Here is a 23,968-nt window from a genome sequence, read left to right on the forward strand (position 1 = left end):
TAAAGACAAGAACTTTGTTATGTTTGGTACCTGTACAACACTTCTGTGTGTATATAGATATACATTGGGGTTTTCTGGTAAAGAGATAATTGTACGGTTACACAAAGTTTGCATAGCATATGTGTGCGTGGAAGGCAGCAGTGCAAAATTCAGACTTGTAACAGATTGCTTTTCTGGCATTGCAAAGGGGCTAAAGCAACCCCTTTTCCAAAAATGCAGTGATGTGTAAATCATTGCATTGTGTGCTTGTAGCAAAATCAAAATGAGGGCAACAATAAAATCTCAGCGTTTGTTGTCATTGTTAAAAATAAAGACGTATTATACTAAATTTTCTATCCCAGTATTTTTGGATACATAGATTCAAAGCTAAAAAACCTTAAACCTGATCTGCTGTACTTTATTGCTGTACTGCTTTCTAGTGGGAAGGGGGGAAAAAGATGAGAAATATTTCAGTGATTCAGAGCAACGACCGTTTTTTAGTAAGTGTCTTACACGCTCTTGTTCTCCCAGCACTAACCCCACAGGGTGCTAATGAAATATCTATGTTCATCCAAATGTCTTTTCCAAGCCCCCTGGCCCATTCTGACACGACATGTGTCAACATGTGACTTCACACTTCAGCTACAATGGCTTCCCCAGAAATTGCAGTGGCTCAAATTGAATTGCTTTTTGCTTATAAGGTACCAAGGGAATGCAAGTGTTGAATTATTAATATTCATTTTTTTTCCTTTCCTTGTTCTTTAATTCTTTCTGAGCCACAAGCAATAATTAGAGTCTTGCCAAATTACAAAAGTACCTATAGAGATCTATTCACATAAAAAAGCAAAATACATCCTGAGCTTTTAGCTTGTGCACTTGGTTCATCATTTTGTAGGAACTAAAGCAACAAAACAAACAAACAAAAACAGTTAACAGGCTGGCTTTAAAAGGATTATCCAGCAACAAAAGCTATTTAGGTCTTTTGAGGTTTGCCTTATGATACAAATACCACTTTCCATGCCATACTTAAATCCTACTTTATTTCACCTTAATAAAGTTATCGCTTTAATCAGCTGCTGTGACATTATCTTTATGTGTGGGATTGAATAAATACTTAAAGACGCTCAGTGGTACTAATTAAGAATCCACTCTTCATTACTTCTGTCCCTCAAAAGGACCTGATGGCCATCGACCTTGAGCCCTATCGCTTCTGTGGCGTCAACATGACTGGTTTCCGCATCCTCAATGTGGAAAACCCTCAAGTTGCTTCCATTGCAGAGAAATGGTCAATGGAAAAGCAGATACCACCTAAACCCGATTCAGGCCTGCTGGAGGGCATCATGACGGTATGTGGTATATACTTTTGAAGTCAGTCTTAAAAATCTTTAATCTTGTGTGGTTTGGTACGAAATTACTCTTTACCTCAGGAATTATCTCTGCAGTAAGCTCTTTATTTTGGTCTTGTGCTTTACTGCTAGGCTTCAGCAATGACTGAAAAAAAGACAAAGAAGTTCATCTTACACATGGCTATCCAAAATTATGTGTATATAATAAGAACCAATTATCCTTTGAGATGTATTCATCACTCTTGTTCAGTTTAGTTATTGGGACATTGTACCTTGATACATAGTATATTTTTAGGAAAACAATAGAGATGTAATCTTAATAAAGCTCTTTTGGGGTAGAGTGGAGCAGGATGCTTACAGCGTGAGTGCACCAGCCACACACACACATAAAGGAAACGGAGACCATGTTTATTTTTTACTGTTCTCATCAGTAGTATAAATAAGGCAAGCAAATCAAGGTTGAAGGTTGAATTATTAGTTAGTGTATAATTGATGTGAAAATAATAATAATTAGTAGTAAGACTAACGGTGACTCAACTGTTTATGTCTTTGTAGAGTCTTTAGCTGAAACAATGTTCACCCCTTATTCCAGACAGATGCAGCTCTGACCTATGATGCAGTCCACATTGTTTCCGTCTCATACCAGCACGCTCCTCAGATGACCGTAAACTCACTGCAGTGCCACCGCCACAAACCCTGGAGATTTGGAGGCCGCTTCATGAGTTTCATCAAAGAGGTGATGGGGCATTGGCCTGTTGATATTTGATATAAGTGTTTATATAGAAACATAGTGACTGAGTGGTGAAAAGGACTACGGTGAGCAGAGTGAGAGCCATGTAGTCGTGTGGGACTTGGATATTTACCCAGCAAAATCAATCTTATCCACATACAAAGTGAACCAAGACTTGATAGACACATCAAAGCAGCATTGTTGTCAGCTTTATAAATTCCCTGTATTCATAACCTATTTTCCAGAAAGCATGTACTGTAACCTTTTGAAAACACAACTTGTGTAATCGTCTCTTATTTCATCTAACATGAGGCCCTGACAGTGCCTCAGAATTCAAAGACGAGTCTGTGCAAAGTGAGAGATTAAGGGTGTGCAGAGATGCTACTATTTGTATCTTCATTTGTACAAACAACAGAATCATTTGTATCTGTGTTTTTCACGGGTGTGGTCGTGTGTGGTGGGGAAGAGTTGAAAATGTCAAGTTACATTTTTCTCACTTAAGAAAATAACTCCAGTTAAAGCAAATTTGAATGACTGTACACAGGCTTTACTTTCTAAAGAAGATTCTACAACTGTGGGAAGCCTTTTTTGGTTATTTGGCAAAATGGATATGTTGGTGGTGTTTGATATATGGTCAATATTTGTGACCAGTTTGTGACTAGTCCTGTGGTCAGCTTTGGTCACTTTTCTTGTAGGAATCTCAAACACCACTATGATAACGGAGAGGAAATTTTCTATGTACATTATAATAACTGACCTGATACCCATTCACTCTTTTATACAAGAAAAGTATTCTGTTACGTAGGGCTGTTCGATATAACGATATATATCAGATGACGATATAAAAACGTCTATCGTTTCATTTTACGCTATCGTTTGTTTCGTGGTGTTGCAAAATAAACTGTTTACGACAATATTTTTTCATCGTTTTGATGGTCACTGTAGTGGCTATATTAATTTCTTAAAGTTCTCTCTTTCTCTTATATTTAATATAACCACACTACGGACGGAAAAGCGCCTGTTTTATGCATTGTGGTTAGCAACAACGATGGTAACAGCACCGCGTGTCCGCTTGTTTATGTTCCACATAAACCTTTCACAATAAAGCTCAAGATCCTGTTGAGACTTTTCAAAATAAACTGAATCACGTGAAAGAGCAGATTATTTACGGATGAGAATAAAAAGAGCCACCAGGTGCTAAAAAATAAACTTTAGACTCAAACGTTAGAACAGGCTTTTCCCCGCAGCACGCCGTGTAATGAATACTCACAAAGAAAACGGCGGCCGTTACAACTTATGTCTAAAAATGTATAGTTTCATGCATCTGTTAAAACACTGGACTCCAGCTACATGACGCGCAGCTGGAAACACTTCACGCAAGACGAGCTGCCCGAGATTCGCAGAATTTACAGAAAATGTTACATCTGTGTGATTTATAACGTTATGGGACAATAGAATTCTTATATCGGGATATGAGATTTTGGTCATATCGCACAGCCCTACTGTTACGTAATTACTTTTCCTAAAAAAAATGCAGTATGCTACTTAATTACTCCTCAGAGAAAGTAATTCAATACACTACTCGTTATATTACAGTCATATTACTCTGTATACTGACTTGAAATGAACATAACTGCCAGTTAATGATATAATCCTCAAGTTACAGTCCTACACAGCGACATAAAATGAGGACGTACATTATGTTTCTTTGAAATTTGTTAAACCCAACGCTGAAAATAGGTAGGACAAAATCACAATAGAGCTGTCATTGTGGATGGTCACCTTCACGTGTTCCCCCCCAAAAAACAAAAAAAAACATGTTCCCTGTGTCATGCTGTTTCACTTACTCCACTTTGCCTTTAATAAAAGCAGCAAGGGAGCAACGAGTAAACAGTCTCTCTCATTAATGTATGTCCACTGATCTGTATCTGCAACCAAGCTGCAAAGAGAGGGAAGAGTAGACGTGTCTATAGATCCTTGTGTGGTCCATTTGTTGGGCAGGACAACCCCAAATACAGAGTATCAGTTGCCACTCCCTTTCTAGTCTAGATTACCAGGAAAATTAAGTGCAGAGAAAACATCATCTGGCTTGCAGCCTTGTTCAGTGATAAGCACAAGTGGAATTGGGGCTCCAAAGGAAAATAAGTATAACCTTTCTTTGCCCTAATGCATTGCTTTCAGAAAGAAAGTGGGGGTGTGTGGGAGGTTTTAAATGGCCACGACTTGTAGCTCCTCCAAGACTTTGCTTCACCAACAGATGGCATACTTGAAAGAACAAATTCTGGTCTGGTCTTTCTATAAATGGTAGTAGACTCCCAGTAAGCATTCAAATACAGTGTTATAGCCAAATCATCATCTGACTTTGCTGAACAGGAAACACTTTTTTTTGTTTCAAGTGAAAATATAAGGTGGTATGATTTTTGAGTTGCCTGGAGATGCCTTTTTCTTAGTGGCAGGGATAGCAGTGCATGTGCTTATGTGTCTTGGACTTCCCAGCAGTACACTTGAAGAGACCTGAAATTATAAAGCACACTAAGACTGTATTTGCAGTATTTTATTTTCACAGATATCTGAGTTCAGTTCATTTCATTTTAGACGACTCTGTAATTAGAAATTGGATCATTTGATTCATAGAACAAAGGAAGACGGGTGAAGATGGGTAAACTGATGAGTGAAACATACATAAAACGGTGTAACTGTATATTAAGCAGTTTTAATTAAAGCTAATTAGTTTTAATTAAAGTTTTTAATTAATTAATTAAAAGTTTTCTATTGATTAACAGTACTGTATTATTACCTTTTACTCACAATGTTGCTGTTTTTAATCATTTAACAACACTAGGAATTTACTACATATACTATGCACTGAAATGTGATATATATTCTGTTAGTTTTTGGCTACACGTTGCCAACTGGAACAGGAGCTATAAAATCCCGCTGCTGTTTGAGATGCAGTAATAGACACAATTCTCTTTGCCTGCAAAGTCTGCACACCCTATATCTTACAAACGTCTGGTGTCTGTGTGTGTCTGCAGTATTTAGTTTAAAAAAATGCCAGTGTTAGCCATCTTGAAAGGATTAAAGTAAATTCAATATTATTACATGATTGTTCTTATGCAAACATCGTAAGTCTTAGGTTATGAAAGCTTAAACTCAGGCCTAATTTACGCTTACTTCAAGACAGGAGTGTGACATATTCTGAAGGTCGACTTCGCCCTTTCGATGTGATATGGCTGACGCATTTATGTCACTCTCTGAATTAGAGCTGCTTGAACATACCACCCACCTATATGGCAATAGGCCAGTGGGAATGAGGTATGACAGTGTTTGGAAAAGCAGAGTGCCACAAATTTTTCCTTGAAGCCTCAATATTCTCATGTTCTGGCAAGCTACATGGTGGTTGGACAGCTATAGCCTGTAGTGTTGTCACAGTTTAGATTTTAAACATCAGAAAAGTGTTTATGATATGTAAAGATTCATTACCATGTACAAAGACCCTTTAAAAAAAACCTTACAATGCTGTGGTGTACACACTGGGGTGCAATCGCAACCATAAAACTAAAAGAGACAAAAATAAAATGAGTAGAGTTACTTCCTGAGTTTTTTATGATTGCTGCAATGGTCTGAGGTATGTTCGTGTATTTAGTACGGGCCTGCATGTATTTGCCTGTGCACACGTCTGTGGAGGTGGCAGGTATCAGGGAATCATAATAGGGGGCAGTTGTATGTTTTTCCCCTCATGGGGAATCAAGCAAAGGGAGACGGTTGTTAATTAACTCCATAGTCTGAAGGGAAAATGCGTTGGAGGCAGTGAAATGTAAAATGTAATTAAAAAAGAAAATGCAGCCTGTGTGATTTGTGTTTGTACTTTTGGTTCATGTCTGCGTGGGTGTGAATTTGCTTTCCGTGAACGTCAAAGTATGTTGTAGTGTGTTCTGTTGATAGGACTTAAACATCTTTCTCCGGTTTGTTGTTTCTTACTGTTGTTGACGTACCTTGCACCTTCTAGTTTTTGAAACATGTAGGAGCGGTACAATCAAAATATTATATACAGGTATATGGGTAGATGTGTACTGTATATAGGTGTCAGAAAGTAGGTATGCAGTAGCACTAAATTCTGGAAACATGGGTAGTTTGAGCTCATGCTGGGTAAAATATGTAGATATTTTGTCTTTCAGTCCCACTGGGATGGTTTGACGGGTCGACTGTCCTTCAACAAAACAACTGGTCTACGTACAGACTTTGACCTGGACATCATCAGTCTAAAGGAGGATGGACTTGAAAAGGTAACTATTGTTTAATGTAAATCCTTGTTAGATGAGGTGAAACATACAGCAATGTTTCACGGCAAGGAGTATATAAAATGTAGAATTTTCATCAAAAGAATATATAAAATTGCTCATTAAAAAATATATATATATATATGCATATTTCTGATTTTTTTAATGTTGAATACACGCACACTTGGCAATATCATTTACCTCCTAACAAGGAAGCAAATTGGCTGTTTCAACATAAGCATAAGTTAGTGGATCATAAAGCAAATTGGATTAGGGTACACATTAGGGTGTTAATTGCTGCCTCTCTTAATGATAATTTGAGGTGATGCCCAAAATGCTGTTTGGTGTTAATGAGCTGAAACATGTTTCACACAAAAAGGGGATGTGGGGGACTAAAAGGTTCCTACTGTAGAACTTATTTTATTATACTGGAAGGCCTCTGGATTACAACAGCTATTCTCTACTAAAAGGCTTTCATACATTATGAATACATCAAATAGGGATAAGTCCCATTATGACTTCTTCAAGTACTCCCTAAAGGCTCAAGAATATATAATAGCAGGGGCTTTTCAGCTTGTAACTCTTCTGTTCCAGAATGAAGCTTGTAATACTGCAGCTTTGAAATGATTCTTCTTCCCTCTTTTATTGGCATCTTGTCCTGCATGTGGTCAATTAAGTTGAAGCGCAGTCATCTCCTAAAAGTATTTGATGCCATATTAGTGCATTCTCATTGTGCATCTGACAAATCCCACTCTAATGCATGCTAGGGTTGATCCGGCAGCATGCTGCAGATTGCTGGAATTTTTTTTTTCCCCTTGTATATCCGTGGAATCGGCTTTGACTGTTTGAGCCTATTAAGATGTGGACTTTTTTCTCAACTAATCCATTGTAATTGAATATTAGCCTAAGTTTGAGCTCACGCTGGAATTATGAACAGGTTCTCAGACTGCCACTTTCACTCAACACTGGCATGCTCAGGAGGGTGAAATAAATGTAATGCTCTCCGTGTGGATGCATGAGTAAATAACTTTTGAATCCAGTCTTTTGCTAATCATGTTTAATGAATTGAGCTAATTGTAATTGGGTACAATTAGAAAGAATTTTGCAAAGCGGAAAGCATTCAGATATTTTTAAATCTCTCTCCTGGAGTCCTGTTTGGTTGTGTGACAAGCTGTAACTAATGTGCTTTTCAAATTAGAGCATATGCCTTTATCTGGATTAGGCAGGGAGGACATTAACAAACATTTTTCATGCTTTTTTTCTGGGGTGGGGGTGGGGAGCAAGTTTTTAAATGGATCCACCTCAAGCACAAATCCCAGTGAATATTAAAAGCGCTGTCTCTAGTAATAGAGAAAGAGGGAAGAATGGGAGGAGGGTTTGGTGGAGAGCTCGATTTGCAAACAGAGATTGTTACCGACAGCCACAGGACTATTTGTGCTAATGATATGTTCCAGAGAGTGTCTCTACAATATGCAGAGTTTTTTTGCTTCAGGGCTTCATGCATGTATAACTCCTTTTATTTGTTCAAATCTCTTGGCTTATATGAGGCTGTACAGCAAAATTACTTTCACAATGCAGTCCTAATGGCATCCCCATTCTCCAACTTCATTTAAATTTACTGTGAGCTTGTTGTAATATTTGAAATATTCAATATTTCTATTGGTTTAATACACAGTCGTTTCTGTACACATGTTCATATTACATAGATTCTACATTTATATAAAAATGTTTTGATGTGATTTCATTTATCTGACTTATCGCATTGCAGTTCATTGTTCCAGTTTCTTTGATTTACCCATAATGCTTAATGCTTAACTAACCCCCTACTCCCCAAAATATACTGGCCTGCTGATAAAAGGTGACTCAGCCAATCATCTAATGCTGCCAGAGATGTGTTCAGCCTGGCACTAATGTGGGAGATGGTTGCCGGCAGAGTCTGCTAAGGTCATTGCTGATCAACAGAAAAAGAACACTTAGCTACACACTTTTCCTTTTGCACAGGTGGGGAAGTGGAGTGCGTCTGGAGGTCTTAACATCACAGAAGTGCCGAAGCGAAAAGGGATGAACATCACGGATTCTCTGGCTAACCGCTCCCTTGTCATCACCACCATCCTGGTAGGTCACCTGTGTTAGCCTGGCGTAAAATATGCCATACCCTTCATACCTTCCCAGTTGTCCGTCTTATAGATAACACATTGCAATCCAAGCCTTGCCATATATTTACTTCTTTTCATTCTGTTTGGTTCACTGCAGACTAGAATTCTTCAGGCGTGCTTTATACTGAATATACTGCACTATAAGGAAGAGAAGTGGCTGCTAGATACAGTAATATGTTGTACTGACAATTCTAAAAATAACACAAATACTGACACAAATCATAGATATGATAGTAGATATTTTTTTTTATAGCAAAAGCAACTACACAACACAGACCTGTCAGTTTTGAGAAGCCCTGGGGCAAAGAAAAAAAAAGGAAACAAAAGAGTCAGTGCTACAATAAACTATTCCTGAGAATGCATTAATTACATGTTCAGATAGAAAGAACTTGGCAAGCCCTCCGCCAGATCCACATTACCTTCATTTGTACAGTATTGTAGATTCCCAGTGGTATGTACTTAACACTGTCACTGGCTGTTGGGGTCTTTGTATAGCTATCAGGAAGGTGCTTGCCCAGATGTTCGCCTGTACACCCCTTTGGGACAGCTACACAAGCTACAATGATAAACAAGCCTATATTGGACTACAAAGCTATAATTATGAGAAGTGAGGTCAAGGTGGGATATAATTAATGCCTATCAGGTGGCATCTATGTTAATACTGTCTTATACAGGAGACATGAAACAAGGATTTTAGTGCTATACTAAAATATACTAGCACTAGTAGTTACAGACTCATTTCTGTGAGAGTGGTGTAGATTTTGGATTTTTTATCTGCACTTCATTTTCTTCTTAAAGAGTATTTCTAACATTTTCCAACATTTTCCTTAATTTGCTTTTTCTTTGGATATCATTTGTTTAAGATCATAAAACTGACTATTTTCAAATTGCCGAAGAGAGCTCCAGCTTTAATATCAATCTCACGTCTTAGTGTAATGGCATTGCATCAAACTGATTCCAGTGAAGCATGGAGAAGACGTCTGACAGCTTTATAGTGATAACTTCGTAGAAGAGATTAAGGCACTTAATGTGTTTTTCCCCTTACATTAATTGTTTGCACTCCATTGCCTGTAATGTCTCTGCGCAGGCCCACCTTCCTTCCCTTTCTGTTATGCACGCCCATGCTGCGATTGTGAGCATAGAACTGGTATAAACACTTTGCTTTGAGTTAAAACCTTGGGGAATAGCAAGAATTGGAAGGCTAGAAACAGATGGTAATGACTTTCTCCCTTAACATGCAAACTTTTTGATCAAGTTAATTGGACAACTTGAGCAAAGTTTGCTGCTAAGCACTTGCTCTCGGAATGCATTGTCATCAAGTATTCATAACTTATTATTTATTTAAAAGGTCATCCCGATTGTAATGTCCAAGTAGCTTCATATTTTGTAGACAAACAAAGATCTTGAGCATTTACTGAACACTTTTATGGGCATGTAAGTTTAACTAGGATGCGTAAAATAAATTATTGCCTGCTGTGTAAGTGTAAATTTTTATTTTTTATTTTTCCCACCCCTCATTTTCTCCTAAAATAACTTTCTGGGGGACTAAAAGAGTACTGTGACTTTTTTTTCCCTCCCCCTTCTTGACTACATCATTTTCTTTAGTGCTCTACCAGCTACAGCTGAGGGAAAAAATATAAAGAAAGGGGTCACCTTCGATAGAGAATCAATTACCCTACGTCTGAGCTCAGTTTGTAAATTATACATCTTGCTATTGGAGGCAGTAAATTGTATTACAGCTTTTGCATAAACACACCAACATGTTTTGAAATGCACAGTGAGATATGCTCGTCTATCTGGCAGAGAAATGGTAACAGGCACTAAATAAAGGAAATCATTTATGAGCGGTTCTGCGTTAGTCATTGTCACTGCAGGCATCAGCTCAGTTGCTCTCCCTTGGAGGTTGGTGACAACTGATGAAGGCAACACAGTGGCTATGTTCCATTACACTGCTGCATTCTGTTCCTAATCAAGCTTTTATACAGCTTAAATTATGAGCATCCGGGCAGGATATTACAGGCCAGTAAAGAGTGTCAGCTACCTGACCATAAAATAAACGGTGCACCAGCTATATAGGTCAGTGAGTGGGAGACAGTAGGTTTAGCTATTTGAACACTAACTAAGCTCATTGGTAATATAAATATTCCTTCTGTGTGCATTGCCATCACTATAAGAATCACTAGATGCTGATATAAATACCTGCAATATAAATTTTTTACTTTACATTACCATCTTGTTTTAGCTCGGGTCCCATTTCTTTAATACTTCAATGTAGGAACAACCTCAGCCTTCTTTCATATTTTACCACTGCCTATATCCACACTGTGTACTTGAATCTGCTGTCACTGCCTGTTAAATGCAACAGCGACTCGTCAGCTCAGATCACTTTGCTTCAATTAGGTTCATGTGCTGAAACAAATTGAAAAAGCTGACCTCACCATTGCTTTTCATTTGATCTTTTTGGTCTGAGCAGGAGGAGCCATATGTCATGCTTAAGAAATCTGACAAGGCGCTGGTTGGGAACGACCGTTTCGAAGGATTCTGCATCGACTTGCTAAAAGAGCTGGCCAACATCCTGGGCTTCACGTATGAGATCCGTCTGGTGCCTGATGGGAAATATGGCTCCCAGGATGACAAGGGCCTGTGGAACGGCATGATTAGGGAACTTATAGAACATGTAAGTTTTACTCCTTGTTGACGTCTTTTTTTGACCAGAAGCATTATATGCTCATATGTGCATAATAGATATATAGCTGTAATCTTTAAAAGACAAAACAAAGCAATAAAAAAAAAGATACGCCTACCAGAACCTCCAAAGCTTAAGACAAAATGAGGTATGTGTTTAATAGAAGCAAAAACAATCAAATTTGTAATTTTATAGTGGTTATGAACCAGACTATTTTTTATTTGTAGGGAGTTTTTAACAAGAAATCATTTTATTATCAAAGTGTAATGATTTAAACTTTGATTTATATGCTCCAAACAGTCTTTCGCATCATCATGCGCACTTACAAAAGCATGCCATTGAGCTGAATTACAGGTTATGTCCTCCATGTGGACAGTGATATAGTTATGATTGAGTACAAGTCACAAGGAGCCTACAAAGCTGTCAGTTACATTTATGGCACAATTATGTCAAGGTTGCCTAAAAGTTACAAGTGTGTTGATGTCATTTAGTAAGACAGGCCATTTTGTTCAGCTGGATAAACCACAGATCTAGGATGAGCACGTAACGCTGCATAGATTCAGGGAAACACAATGGCAATCATCTTTCTGAGGGATAGCGACCAATCGTAGCTGTCTATGTCAAACTCAAAGCCTCAGTGGCCATGAAACTGCTTCGCATCGAAGCGATGGTGGCAATTCTCTGCTGGCATTTCATAAGTGTCCCTGTCAGTGCTCTCTCTTTGTCCTCAGCCCCATCGGGTCAGCGCTGTACTCAGCTGAAAACTTGTAATAGCTTAAGTGGCATTTAGTGCAGGGAATCGTATGGCAGGAGTCAATGGCTTGGTGCTGAAAGGGTTGGAAAAGGTGGGCTCCCACTGCAGCACTTTATTTCTCCGTCCAAGCTTTTTGCTAGATCCGTGTTGATAACAATAACCTTTAGAGGAACAAATAGATTACCAAAGGGAGAGACAGCTGGCACGAAAAGGAGATGAATGACTCCATCATTAAACAACACATGCGTTATTGGTGCATTCTTTGGTTTCAAAGAGAGGACTCACAGGTGGCCACAGAGTCTGTTCATCTGCTTCCAGCCAAATAAAAAAAAAATAATAATAAAAAAAAAACAGTGCAAAACTGTGGCATCTGGTGATTACGACCTTTGCACTCAGCTTAAATATGAACATAAGCTGTTGAACACACATAAACAGCAATGTAACACCATTTAGTCTATAGCTACAGAAAGTGAGAAATTCTTAAGTAACAGAGATTGGAAAAAGGAATAGATTTAAATGCTTTTATGATGCACACATATGGTCTATTTTAACCTTTTTATACCTATTGCTTTTGTAAATAGCAGCAGAAGAGGAGATTGGAATCTATACTGCTGGTTATTGCTTTTACTGCTTCTTATCACATGGCCAAGGATGCAAGACGATTTTTTTGTGGATTTTTAGTCAGTTCTATTTTGTGGTCTAGTGCTTTCCTTACTCCACTGGTATGGATAAGCTGATCGTAATTCAGCAGACCTGAAACGTAAACGTTAAGGCAAGCTCAAGAGGTCTGACCCTGAGATGATATGGGAGAACTGTAAGGATACAGATTTCTTCAAACTATACTGCAGCTGTATTTTTTCTTTGCTTTGGGTCAAACTGAGACATGCTGTGCAGAAAGTTTCTGTTTTTCTATACATGCATTGGAAGGAGGATATTTCTATAAAACAGATAACAACAAAGAATGTTTTCACCTCTTCTGTTTCTCTCTTAACAATGAGATACAGAAGGTAGCTGACATTTTTTATCTTTTCTCTGTGTATTTATAATTACTTTATGTTAGCCCCCCATTGCTTCCCCTCTTGTGATACAGATAGATAAGCTGTATAACAGTTTATTGCGGCTTAGCGAGATAGGGTCTTAGGTAGAAAGCAGGGAAAATAGTTGGTTTTGAGTGATAAAAATAGTCCTGAAGCACGAGACTTGTACTTTTATTGCTATCAGCTTGCCCACTGTACCCTCAAATCATCACTGCATTGCATAATTGCACAATTGTCTGTTTAAGTGAACAAAATGCAAGTTTTAGTGTTAAATTCATTCATCCCTGTAGCTTACAGAGATTTTCACACTGATAGCTACATGTGGCAGAAATAGAATAAAACCCGTATATATTTTTTAGTATGAAAATGAAAGTCAGTTATGATTTACTCGCCACAGAATTGGAGACTTGAATGAGAAACTGCAGTGTTGCCAAGTGCAACGATTTAGCATTGTGTAACATGTAGCGCTTTATTTTGTGCAGTCACAAAGCTCACTGCAGTGCCAAAGGGCATTGTTTAGAAGGTGCTAAATGATGCAACAGGCCTTGTTAAACTTGATTTAGTCACAATAGATGATCACTTTAATCATGCTGTGATGCAAATGTTTAAAGGCGTCCTTAACACATCATTTGTTTCTGTCATGGCAATTAATCTTTGCTTCGACAGATACACTGGAAGATTATAGTCAGCCCACTTCCTCTTTGTCTACATTGCTACACAGTTGATTAGATTTATTGCACAAGAAGTAGTTACCCTATTTTCAGTTAAATAGCACATTTTCCAAGGCCTCAAAAATCTTATGATCAGCATATGCTAGATGGACAGGTGTCATTTTGATTGCTAGTTATTTTTATCTTTAGTTTTGTATTTATTTATTTATTTTTTATGTGAGACAGCAGCGTGATATGGTGGTGACAGTGACAGACCCATAGCTGCAAGGACAAAAGTTCAGCTGCCACAACAGCAAAAACATGTCCCGCCTGCCAAGGCACCCTTGAGTAAATCACAGTTACACGCCACGACACTCTGAACCTTCAGCTGATGCAAAGTGACAGTTTCTTGATTACACCATCCCTGCCTCATAATTAACCCTTTGTATATTTCGAGACTACATTGTATAGTATAAGAGGTACATCTATGCTCATGTGCTTTGTATGTATTTCACTGTGCATTTATTTTCCACTAGCGGTTTTTTAAATGCATGTAAAAGTGGCTAGGCATACCGTATGTGTTATCTTCCCTCAGCATTCCTATATCAGAAATTGCCGCCTGTTATCTTCAGTAACCATTGCATAGTTCAGAGGAGGGGGTTTCTGCAATTAGAACCCACTCTACTGAAGCAACACACAGTATGCACTTCTATCAGCTCTAAATATTTCATAAAAGGCAGAGATGCACCAGCTGTGAAATTCAGAGCCCATATTGATAGTCACGTTTGAAAAAAAACCAAACAAACAGTTTGACCAGAAGCAGACATGGATCTATTTATTTTTCTCACTTTTTCCATGCACTGGAAACAAAGAAAACTTCCTGATGAACATAAATCAACTTTTTTTAAAACCCATTCAGCTTTACGCACTATCTTTGAAAATACAGTGAGCGTGAAATTGATGTGACACAAGAGATAAACATCAGCCACTGCCATCAGAAAACATCATTTTGTTTGCAGATAGGCTGGTGGCAGCTAACAAGGACGTTTGCTGCAACCAATTATCAGTGCATCCGTAATTAAGAAAAAAAAAAAAAAGGTCAACATGGCAGCAACATATGTCCATCCTATGCAATCCTTATAACCCACTATAAAATGCAGATATTTTGGTACTAAAAACTACATCCAAGTGTTTCATCAAGAAATAAAATGTTGGTTGTTCAGTTATTACTAGTTAATGACCTTTTAGTGTGCTATATTTATTCATTTGCAAAATACCGGTAATAAATAGCTACAGACTAAGACTGTTATGCACTCTGCGTTCTGTGTACATTCAGTGGGCTGTAAACATGTAGATCATGATGGTTGTAACTTTATGAATCCTCGAGGCTGTTAGGTACAGAACACCACGACGCCCACCACCTGCAAACCAAGATAACACCAAGCCATGTGGCACATAGCAGGGCACTATCAGGTTATCTTGCTTGTGCCCAGTTTGTGTTGGTAAGCACAAAGCAGAACAAGGACAGGCGGCATGTATATTAGCCCTCCATAGGGATCTGTGGAATCGCATGCTGGCTGACTTTACGGTTGAGTGGCAGGTTGGTTCAAGGCAGTAGAGAAGAGAGGGAGCAGTGTGTGATCTACAAATTTGAATAGTTTAAGAGAAACAGCCGATACACAGCATGATGCGCTGGTTTTCCCATTTTTCTGTCTCTTCAGAAAACGCCACTGTGCATTTAACTACCATGGCGTGGACTGCAGGAGTATGTAATCCGCAGTGCCACATGCAAAGGGAAAATGTTGTCATTCGAACCTTTATTTACTGCGATGTGGTAGTTATCATACGAATCTGATAGAAGAGCTGCCTAGGACACAGAGAAAATGTAATTCATGTTGAGAACAGCCCCAAGATCCTTAGAGGACAACTTGGAATAAAAGTTGTTTTATGGTATCAACTATCAGCAAACATACCACAGAGTATGCTATATAATAGATGAGTTCCAAGAACAGAGAAGTCGAATGGGTGAATCATTTGGGTAATTTTCATTTCATTAGGTTTGCGTAGGTTTAGCAGGTTTAATTCACATAGGACTAGGTCTTGAAGTTTTGCATAAAGTTCCAAAGCAAACACGAGACCTAATTTTATTTTTAAAAAGCTGTACGGTGAACTGATGTATGAGCAAACTCTGGTTCTCTCCCACTGCTCACTATGTAGAAAGTAAAGAAAGCCTCCCCTTGTGAGCTGTGTCGTTTCTTGGAGGAAAGAGGTATTCGAGCGTGAACTAAGCAGCTGGTTTCATTAACCTCCTGTCCAGCCATGGTGCAGGGGAGCAGTCAATACAAATGGTAACATCCAGAATATGTAGTCATACACATATAATAGGTGAATGCACCTCATCCCGACATGTTCAGCCTTGTTCACTGCATGACGCTGTATGGTGTCATATGTCATTCTTGTGACACTATATAAAGCCTCATAAATGGGACCCCATTTCATCTATTGGGAAAATGTGTCTACTTTGATATAACTTGATAACTTGATATAGTCAATAAATATCTATATAAATGTTGTGTTTTTTTCCCCTAATACAGAGAGCAGACTTGGCAGTCGCTCCTCTCACCATCACTTATGTACGTGAAAAATTCATCGACTTCTCCAAGCCTTTCATGAGCATGGGCATCAGCATTTTGTATCGCAAACCCAATACTACCAACAATGGCTTCTTCTCCTTCCTGAACCCCATGACTCCCGACATATGGGTCTACATCCTCCTGGCCTACCTGGGTGTTAGCTGTGTCCTTTTTGTCATTGCCAGGTAAGTGCAAAAGTTACATGCTATTTCTCTGTGAGGTCTTCCAGTAGACATAGTAATTTACTCTATCATCACAGACTGGGGTTCGAGTACCCAAGCCAGTTCATCATACTGCGTTAGTTGCTGGGTAGTGATCAAGGCAGTTTTGTCTGCATGGGCTCTCTTCAGCGCAGCAGTTGGGGAGGAATACAAAAACCTCCAGTTGAGTTGCAAAGTCCTATTCAGAGGGCAATTTCTTGTTTCCTGTGTGCTGTCTTTGGAATTGGCAAAGCATCTTGAACTAACCCTTCAAAAAGTACTCATTTCGCCTCGAGCTAAAATAAGAAAAAATATATATAATTGTCATATTCAGCCATGCAAAAAGAAAAGAATATATACACCTGATGTAAAATTGCATCAGAGTAGGCTATTTATAGTTGATCACCAGCATTCACATATATTATAAATAATGAACTTCCAGGCTGGTACAAGTCAGTCACAGTTTTAATGGAGGGAGATTATCTGTTTGATTGGGTGAGAAGTATCTCACTTGTAAATTTTTTTTTTTGGTCATGAATATGATGAATATCTTTTTAGTGTCATTGTCTGTATTTCCTGCTGCTTCTCATGCAAAGTGGTGCTTGAGGAAGTTATAGAAAAGCGAGCACTGAAAGGAGTTCAGGGGCTTGAGAGCAAACAGCTGCACTCTATCCTCATTTGCTGTTGTGAGACCAAACAAATTCTGGAGTGGCTTCACATAAGTGCAAAATCATCTTAAATTGTTGCATCAAGTTTTTGAAGGCTGGCCTAGATAGCTGAGTCGCATCCCTAAAAGTGCGTCATAATTGAGCATAAAGCAGATGACAGAAAACAGAGAGGGGGCTACTCCAAGCACAAATAGGCCATTTCAAATGCTGGACATTTGCGTCAGTGTATTGTCATCGATATTAGGCAAATAAATATAACAAACATATTAGAAATATATGAAATACAATATTTATGATTTGAAGGATCACTTATTTATCCACAGATAAATAGCATATAAACTATGCTGTAACACTGTGCTGGAAAAATCGCCTATATATTAAAATTAGAGATGATTTCTGAATATTTTTGCCTCACACATTTAAAACCTGAAGATAATACATCCGAAGAAAAAACATTGCCTCACCAATAAATCTGAAAATCTCTGTAACTTGTTGATGTGGATGAGCATTTATACTCTCACTGTCTGTTTAACACGCTTAACACACACAACTAAGCAAGTGTGTGGTTTTACACAACATATTCAATATGTAAAGATATCGTGGCTTCTTGATCCGTTTACATTTATTATACAGAGATATCCAAAGGATCTGAATAGTGATATCCATTCAAAGATCCACTAAGACCATTACCTGACAAAACACAGATCCTACTAAGAATGATTACCTGTGTTTCCAAAGCCTTTTATAGTTTATTCCTCTGTGCTGAGGAGCTCTGTTGTTTTTAAAGAAAACACATTTTTGCACTGGGTGACCTGTTCCTTCATTTCCATGAGCCAGTCTCACTTTCAAAAAGAAATATCCCCCCCAAATATACAATTTACTTCTGTTGCCTAAAAACAAATCTCTTAACCACAAAATCCAGCGTTTGCAGGCAAAGATTGGAATCAACACTATATATGTGTTGATTTTAAAACCGTTAGATTTTCACTAAGAACTTGGTCCTTTTGTGGGAATTAAATAAAAAATATAGACTGTTGTTAAAAAAAAAATGTTACAATCCTTAGAACCACAAAGGTGTATTTAGATTAAATGTGCTACATTAAATCAGTTTGCAATATCAGCGCATTTTGCCTTTTTTTTTTTCTTGTCTAGTTAGTCTTGGTATTTGTGTGCTTCCTATGAGATCAACTTTATTTAGAGCTAATTGCAAGACATGTCTTTGGGTAAGCTTTGCTCGCCACATCGAATAAATCACAGATGCTGATTTGGTCCTCCAATGATCCAGACTGAAATCATTCACCGACAACAGGGAGTGCTGTTATTATAGTCTGAAAATAGATGTAATTTAATAACTGGCAGCACTAACATTTCAACAGAAAAAAATTGACAAAAAAGTTAAAAACTGTGCCGAAGTAGTATATATTTAGCAAGCTAATGTTTGTGAATGCAAAAATGAGGCTTTTGCTTTGTTACGTTTAATTACCAAGCTGTCTCCAGGTCATTATTTCTATGGGCATGCAGTTGGTCTAACTATATTCTTGGTCGTGTAGAAATGAAGTTTATTTTCCCTCATAGCCACATTATCAAACACTGTGGAAAGCAGAACCTATAGTCGCTTTCTGCATTTGTAATGGTGGAAAATTAATGGTTATTTGGGACATGTGCATTTAGCTAAAGAAGGTACACGTATAACAAAGTGAGACCAAAATCTCTAATACTTCAGCCACTGTGTCATCCGTACACTTTTGCTTGGCTACCTACCAACTACAGCGAGAAAATATGATCAAAAAGTCCACATCAAGTGGAAGTATGGCCACAGGAGAATTTACAAAAAAAAATGTTGTATTAGAGTTTCCCTTTTTACTAAAATCACAACTAGTAAATCTAATAACATATATCAGCAACACATGATGTATTGAATGAATCCAAAAAACTGTCGTTTGCAGTCCCTACCCGGGAGAGTACCTTGTTCCGCAGCATCACTCTACTGCATGTAGGCTGCTGCATGAAGTCTGAAACATGCTTATGGCCCTGGTTGACAGCACAACCTTTTTAGACATTAGCAGAGAAATCAGGAGGATTGAATCAGTACTCTCACATTGCCTATGTAGGAGATGCTCTGAAATAATGAAAAAAGGCATTCTGGTTTTCCTCATTTGTGTCCTGTTTAAGTCCTGTTCGTGTATATTTTGGCTGCAAAAATCTCTCCTATTTTCCAAGCCTCTATCACATATTACATGGCCAAGGCTTTCAATTTAAGATTAAAGTAAAACAAAATGAGACTGAAGGAATTCATTAAAATGTTAGAGAGCACCACATTTGTACAACAGCTGCCCAAGGCCTCTTTGATGTCTGCACATGTTATTAAGGGCAGATGAGTCGCGAATGCTAATGGAAACACTTAAAGATAGTAACACTGGTGAGTATATGTGGCTGTTGTCATTTTAGTCTATGGGAAACAACACTTAGGCAAGATCACAGTGGGCAAATACAGTCTTTTAATGTTCATCAGTTCATATATCTGGATGCCTAAATAAGACTAGAATTAATGAATGACGCCTGGAAAAGCCTCTGTCTATTTCATGATTACCCATCGGTTCAGTTCGCCCTCAGATTAAAATAGATTGCTGACATATTAGAAAATATTTCTGCGCTGTGTAATTAGATTGAAGTCTATTAGTCTTTTCATAATATACATTCTAGTTAATTCAATCTTTCTAGATTATTCCTGCCATATCCCTTCAGAACAGAAATATGCAACCAAAGATTCAGTATAGGAGAGTCAGTGGACTGTTTTAGTTACTCATTATGTCTAATGCCATATTCTGCCACATTAGCAAATAAGACACGTCGGGGTAATGATGACACAATTCTTGCCACGAGGACGTCAGAATAAAATATAGTTAATATTAATACTTTTTCCCAGCCTCTGTCCTCCTGTGCAGTAAAGTTGCATGGGGTGGAGGGTGGGTGTCACAGATATGGAAAGTTGCACAGGGGTCCTTATTCCTCACATTCTCAAACATGACATTTTACACCCTCTGAAAAATTGTATTTTAATGCTTCAATCGTCACCTTTAACTACAAAGCATGTTGGAATAAGTCAAGGGGGTTTCCAGAGGTAAGGCTTAAAAAACTAGGACCAGTGTATTTAAATTTTTGATGTGACATTTGATAATAGTTTGAAAATTTTTTTGCACCTATATAACCATTCCAGCTACTGCATATAAACTATATAATACATATTTCACCCAGACGTTATGGCCATGTTCGTGGCCAAAATAACCGACCGACTCCGGAGTCCCCCATAGTGACTCCCCTTTGTTTTTGTAACTCATTGTTTTTGTGTTAAAGCCCACAAATCTATTGCTTGCATTATTCCTTTGTATTATTAAAAGACTATCAGAGAGCTACTCTTAGTGAAAAAAGGCCTAAAACTAGCTGTACAGTTACTACCCAGAATTAAGGCAGATGATGGAGACAAAATTCTAGATTAATTACTTAATTGATTATTGGTGTTGATCCTTAGCTTGACAGATGTTTGCTTATATGTTCACCAGATCAACTGTAGAGGCTAATAATCAGTCCAAGGTCGTATTTACAGCTTAATTTGCTGCTAATAATCAATTAATCGTGCTTTAAGTAGTGCTTGTAGAGTTGCTGTCTAATGCATCATTATCTCTTTTACTCTAAACCAAAGATGAAACTCTGAAATAGCAGTGCTATTCAACATTGTTCAAGAATGATGTAAAAGATATAATACTATTGTTCTTTGATCTTGTGACTGGTAGAGGTTTTTGACTCCTTTCCAACTTCTCTTAATCCCAGATTCAGTCCATATGAATGGTATGACGCCCATCCTTGCAATCCTGGATCAGATGTGGTGGAGAACAACTTTACCCTGCTCAACAGCTTCTGGTTTGGAGTTGGTTCCTTAATGCAACAAGGTAAGGCGGCGCACACATCCTCTTTCCTGTCAGAAACAATCCTGTCACCCCCACCCTCCTTTTCTCTTCACCACCACCTCCCACTTTCTGCCTCCTTAACTGACAAGCTCCATGATTTCCATTCCGTGACTGTTTCATAAGACATTTACCTGTCAAGAACAACTGCCGAGCTCAGTCTTACATGACAAAGGGAAGCTGTTGTCACCTACCTGCTGTTTAAAAAGGGAAGAGTATGTGCCAGACACTTGTCAGAGATTGGCGGGTAAGGGTGGAACACATCGTTGCATTTATTTCCATGTTACACAGTCACTGGCCCTGCTCAAGAGCTTTCTGAATGTTGAGGACGCAAAGGGTAAGTTGAGGAACATGTTTGACAAATGCCAGCTGTCAGCTATGCTCGAACTGGCTGCTGTGACGTGTTCAGCACTGCTTGGCTTGCGCTAAGAGTGGCCGGGTGTAGAGAATCCATATGCTTCAATTATAACTGTCCAACAAGTAGCCCACCAACTTATGTCACTGTTGATGCCTTATAATTTTGAACTCAGTCATCATATATTTTAGTGTCAGATCAAAAAGCGTATTGTCGATGTAATATTATTAAGTAAAAGCAGAGGGATATAAATAAGTGTTTGCTGTTAGGCCATTGCTAGGTGTCCCTGAAAGGGATAGGTAGGCAAATAAAGGCCCAGAAATAACATAATGAAGTCAACTGTGGAGAAAAAGACCAACGTAACAAAAATGTTTAACCTCAGTGTAACAAGACAAATCAAGGAGGCTTAGTGAGACTCGGCAGTGGATCTTTGCCCGTAAGGATAGCAAACACATTCAGCAATTCATTAAGCACAGAAATTCGGCGGCACTCTTGTGAAACTGCATAGCAGCACTGCCAATTTGCTGGTGCAGTCAGAGGGTTATGAGTATAGCACCAGTGGGCTGGAAGGGAGAGGAGAAAGAAAATCAAAACAAAATGAGCTAGTTAGTAGCCTATATTATTAAACTAAACTGGGGAGAATTTTTCATTATAATTCATAGAGTGTTGTCTGTAAATGCCTCAGCTCCAGTTCTTCTTATTTAGCCTGCTGGAGCTGACTAGAGCTGCGTCTGCTGCTAATCAGCTCTTCATAGTTCATTGAATAAATTTCTTCACACCAGGATATCAAGTTAATATAAGGTTAGTGTTCCAATAACTGTTTCTCCGTGAATTTTTAAAGAGGTACAGTCAAACGTATATTTCAACATTTAATGCATCGACGTGAAAAAAAGCGACGACGCAGACTGATTCTGGGATTCGGTGACACACATTTGTGCTATGGTACCTTGCACACATGCTGCACGGTGGGATCTGCAGCGAGTTATATTTTGTCTGTGTCACATAAACAGACTTCCCTTGCTTGTCTGCCAAACACAGTGACAGCAGCTGAGACGGAAGCCATTTCCTTGACATGTTTAAAATGCAAATGGACGTGTTTGAGAAAATCCAAAAAAAATCTACCAGCTTGTCTGTGGGAGGGAGGTGTCCTAGACAACACAAAGAACATAAAATATGAGGAGGTGCAAAAGCAAACACTTTGTGTGCTTCAGATGTGTTCCTGGGGTCTCGGTAGGTTTTTGCTCACATCATGTCTGAACGTTTCTTGCAAAGTGGCTTCTGCAAAATAAGCACTGCAATGCAGTTTCTGATATTTGTGATGACATCGTTTCTTTATTAATTAAAGCACATCTCCCTGCATAATATAAATAGGATTGTGAATGTATGTTTACCATGATTTTTTTGTTTTGAAATTTTAAATATAGCATTCTTTATTTTGTTATTTACACATTATTACATTGAGGTGGGTTTCTCTCACTCTGGTTGAGAAACTGGAGCAGTGTCCTTGCTTTTTTTTGTATCTTGTTTTTTTAGAATGGCATCAAAATTAACTTAGCCTACTTTGCGTGCAATGGGACAAACATTTCCATTCACAAGTGTCCTTATTTTAAACCAATTAAGTAAAAGTAAAAGCCTCAAGCTTGGAAAAGGAGTTTTTGTCTGACTCCGTAGAAGAGAATGCTAAGTGCAGGTAGCTATTCTCATGGGAAAGCCGAGTGCTAGTGTTGAGGTGAGACATTGCTTGCGGGAAGAAACACTCCAAAAAACCAGGTGCATCATACTTAGCACGATGCATTTCTAAATTCAAAGAGAAACTCTTACTCTCCCCCCCAAAGGATGACAACTCAAAAGGCATTATTAGATGCAAAGCAATATGTTCGTTTATTGAGAAGAAAATAACATCATACTGTCAAAGAGACTTCTTAATTATTGTGTTTTGATGAATGTATGTTGAGATGTTAGTAGCAGCTATAGAGATGGTATATTTATCATGCATTAGCTTACAAAACAAAGGAAAAATCCTTTTACAACTCAAACAACTATTTCAAAATAGATTCATTCAACATGATATAGAACTCGTAACATTATAATATTAATATAGAATCAAAATGCCTCTATAATGCAGACCTTCAATAACAAGTGAAAGATTTCTAGTTCCATTCCGGCAGGAGATGCAAATCCCTGTAGGGTTGCATCAGGAAACAAAATAAATCAAAAATCCGGAGCCACCTGCTGTGGCGACCTCTTGTGAACAAGAGAGCAACCGAAACTAGTACTGCATAATGCATAATCTTACGACTTAAAAATGCAACACTACAATTTTTACATAATTCAGTTCAAATTAACTTTCAAAAATCAGCCGGGCTATTTTTTTTTTCAATATTAAGCGATGACCATAGTTTTTGAAGCATTGTTATTGCTCACATTTAAGTGGAATTAGCAAAGTATAGCAAATCAAATGCTGTAGTGAGAAAGGATTTGCTTTGCTGTATCGGCGATAAGAACTTTATAATGTGCAATAGGAGAGATCTG

General features: G+C 38.2%; 1 protein-coding gene across 2 annotated transcripts in view; it reads left to right on the forward strand.

The window, feature by feature from the left end:
• grik3 (glutamate ionotropic receptor kainate type subunit 3) overlaps positions 1–23,968 on the forward strand; it is a 96,881-nt gene that overhangs the window by 62,681 nt on the left and 10,232 nt on the right. For both annotated transcript variants that reach the window (XM_080896113.1, XM_080896114.1), the window contains exons 6-12: positions 1,155–1,325; positions 1,918–2,061; positions 6,234–6,341; positions 8,337–8,450; positions 10,965–11,168; positions 16,213–16,436; positions 20,948–21,066. In XM_080896113.1, coding sequence (XP_080752239.1) covers positions 1,155–1,325; positions 1,918–2,061; positions 6,234–6,341; positions 8,337–8,450; positions 10,965–11,168; positions 16,213–16,436; positions 20,948–21,066 — 1,084 coding nt within the window. The remainder of the gene's footprint in view (positions 1–1,154; positions 1,326–1,917; positions 2,062–6,233; positions 6,342–8,336; positions 8,451–10,964; positions 11,169–16,212; positions 16,437–20,947; positions 21,067–23,968) is intronic.

Source organism: Rhamphochromis sp. 'chilingali', assembly GCF_963969265.1.
Source record: "Rhamphochromis sp. 'chilingali' genome assembly, chromosome: 11".
NCBI lineage: Eukaryota > Metazoa > Chordata > Actinopteri > Cichliformes > Cichlidae > Rhamphochromis > Rhamphochromis sp. 'chilingali'.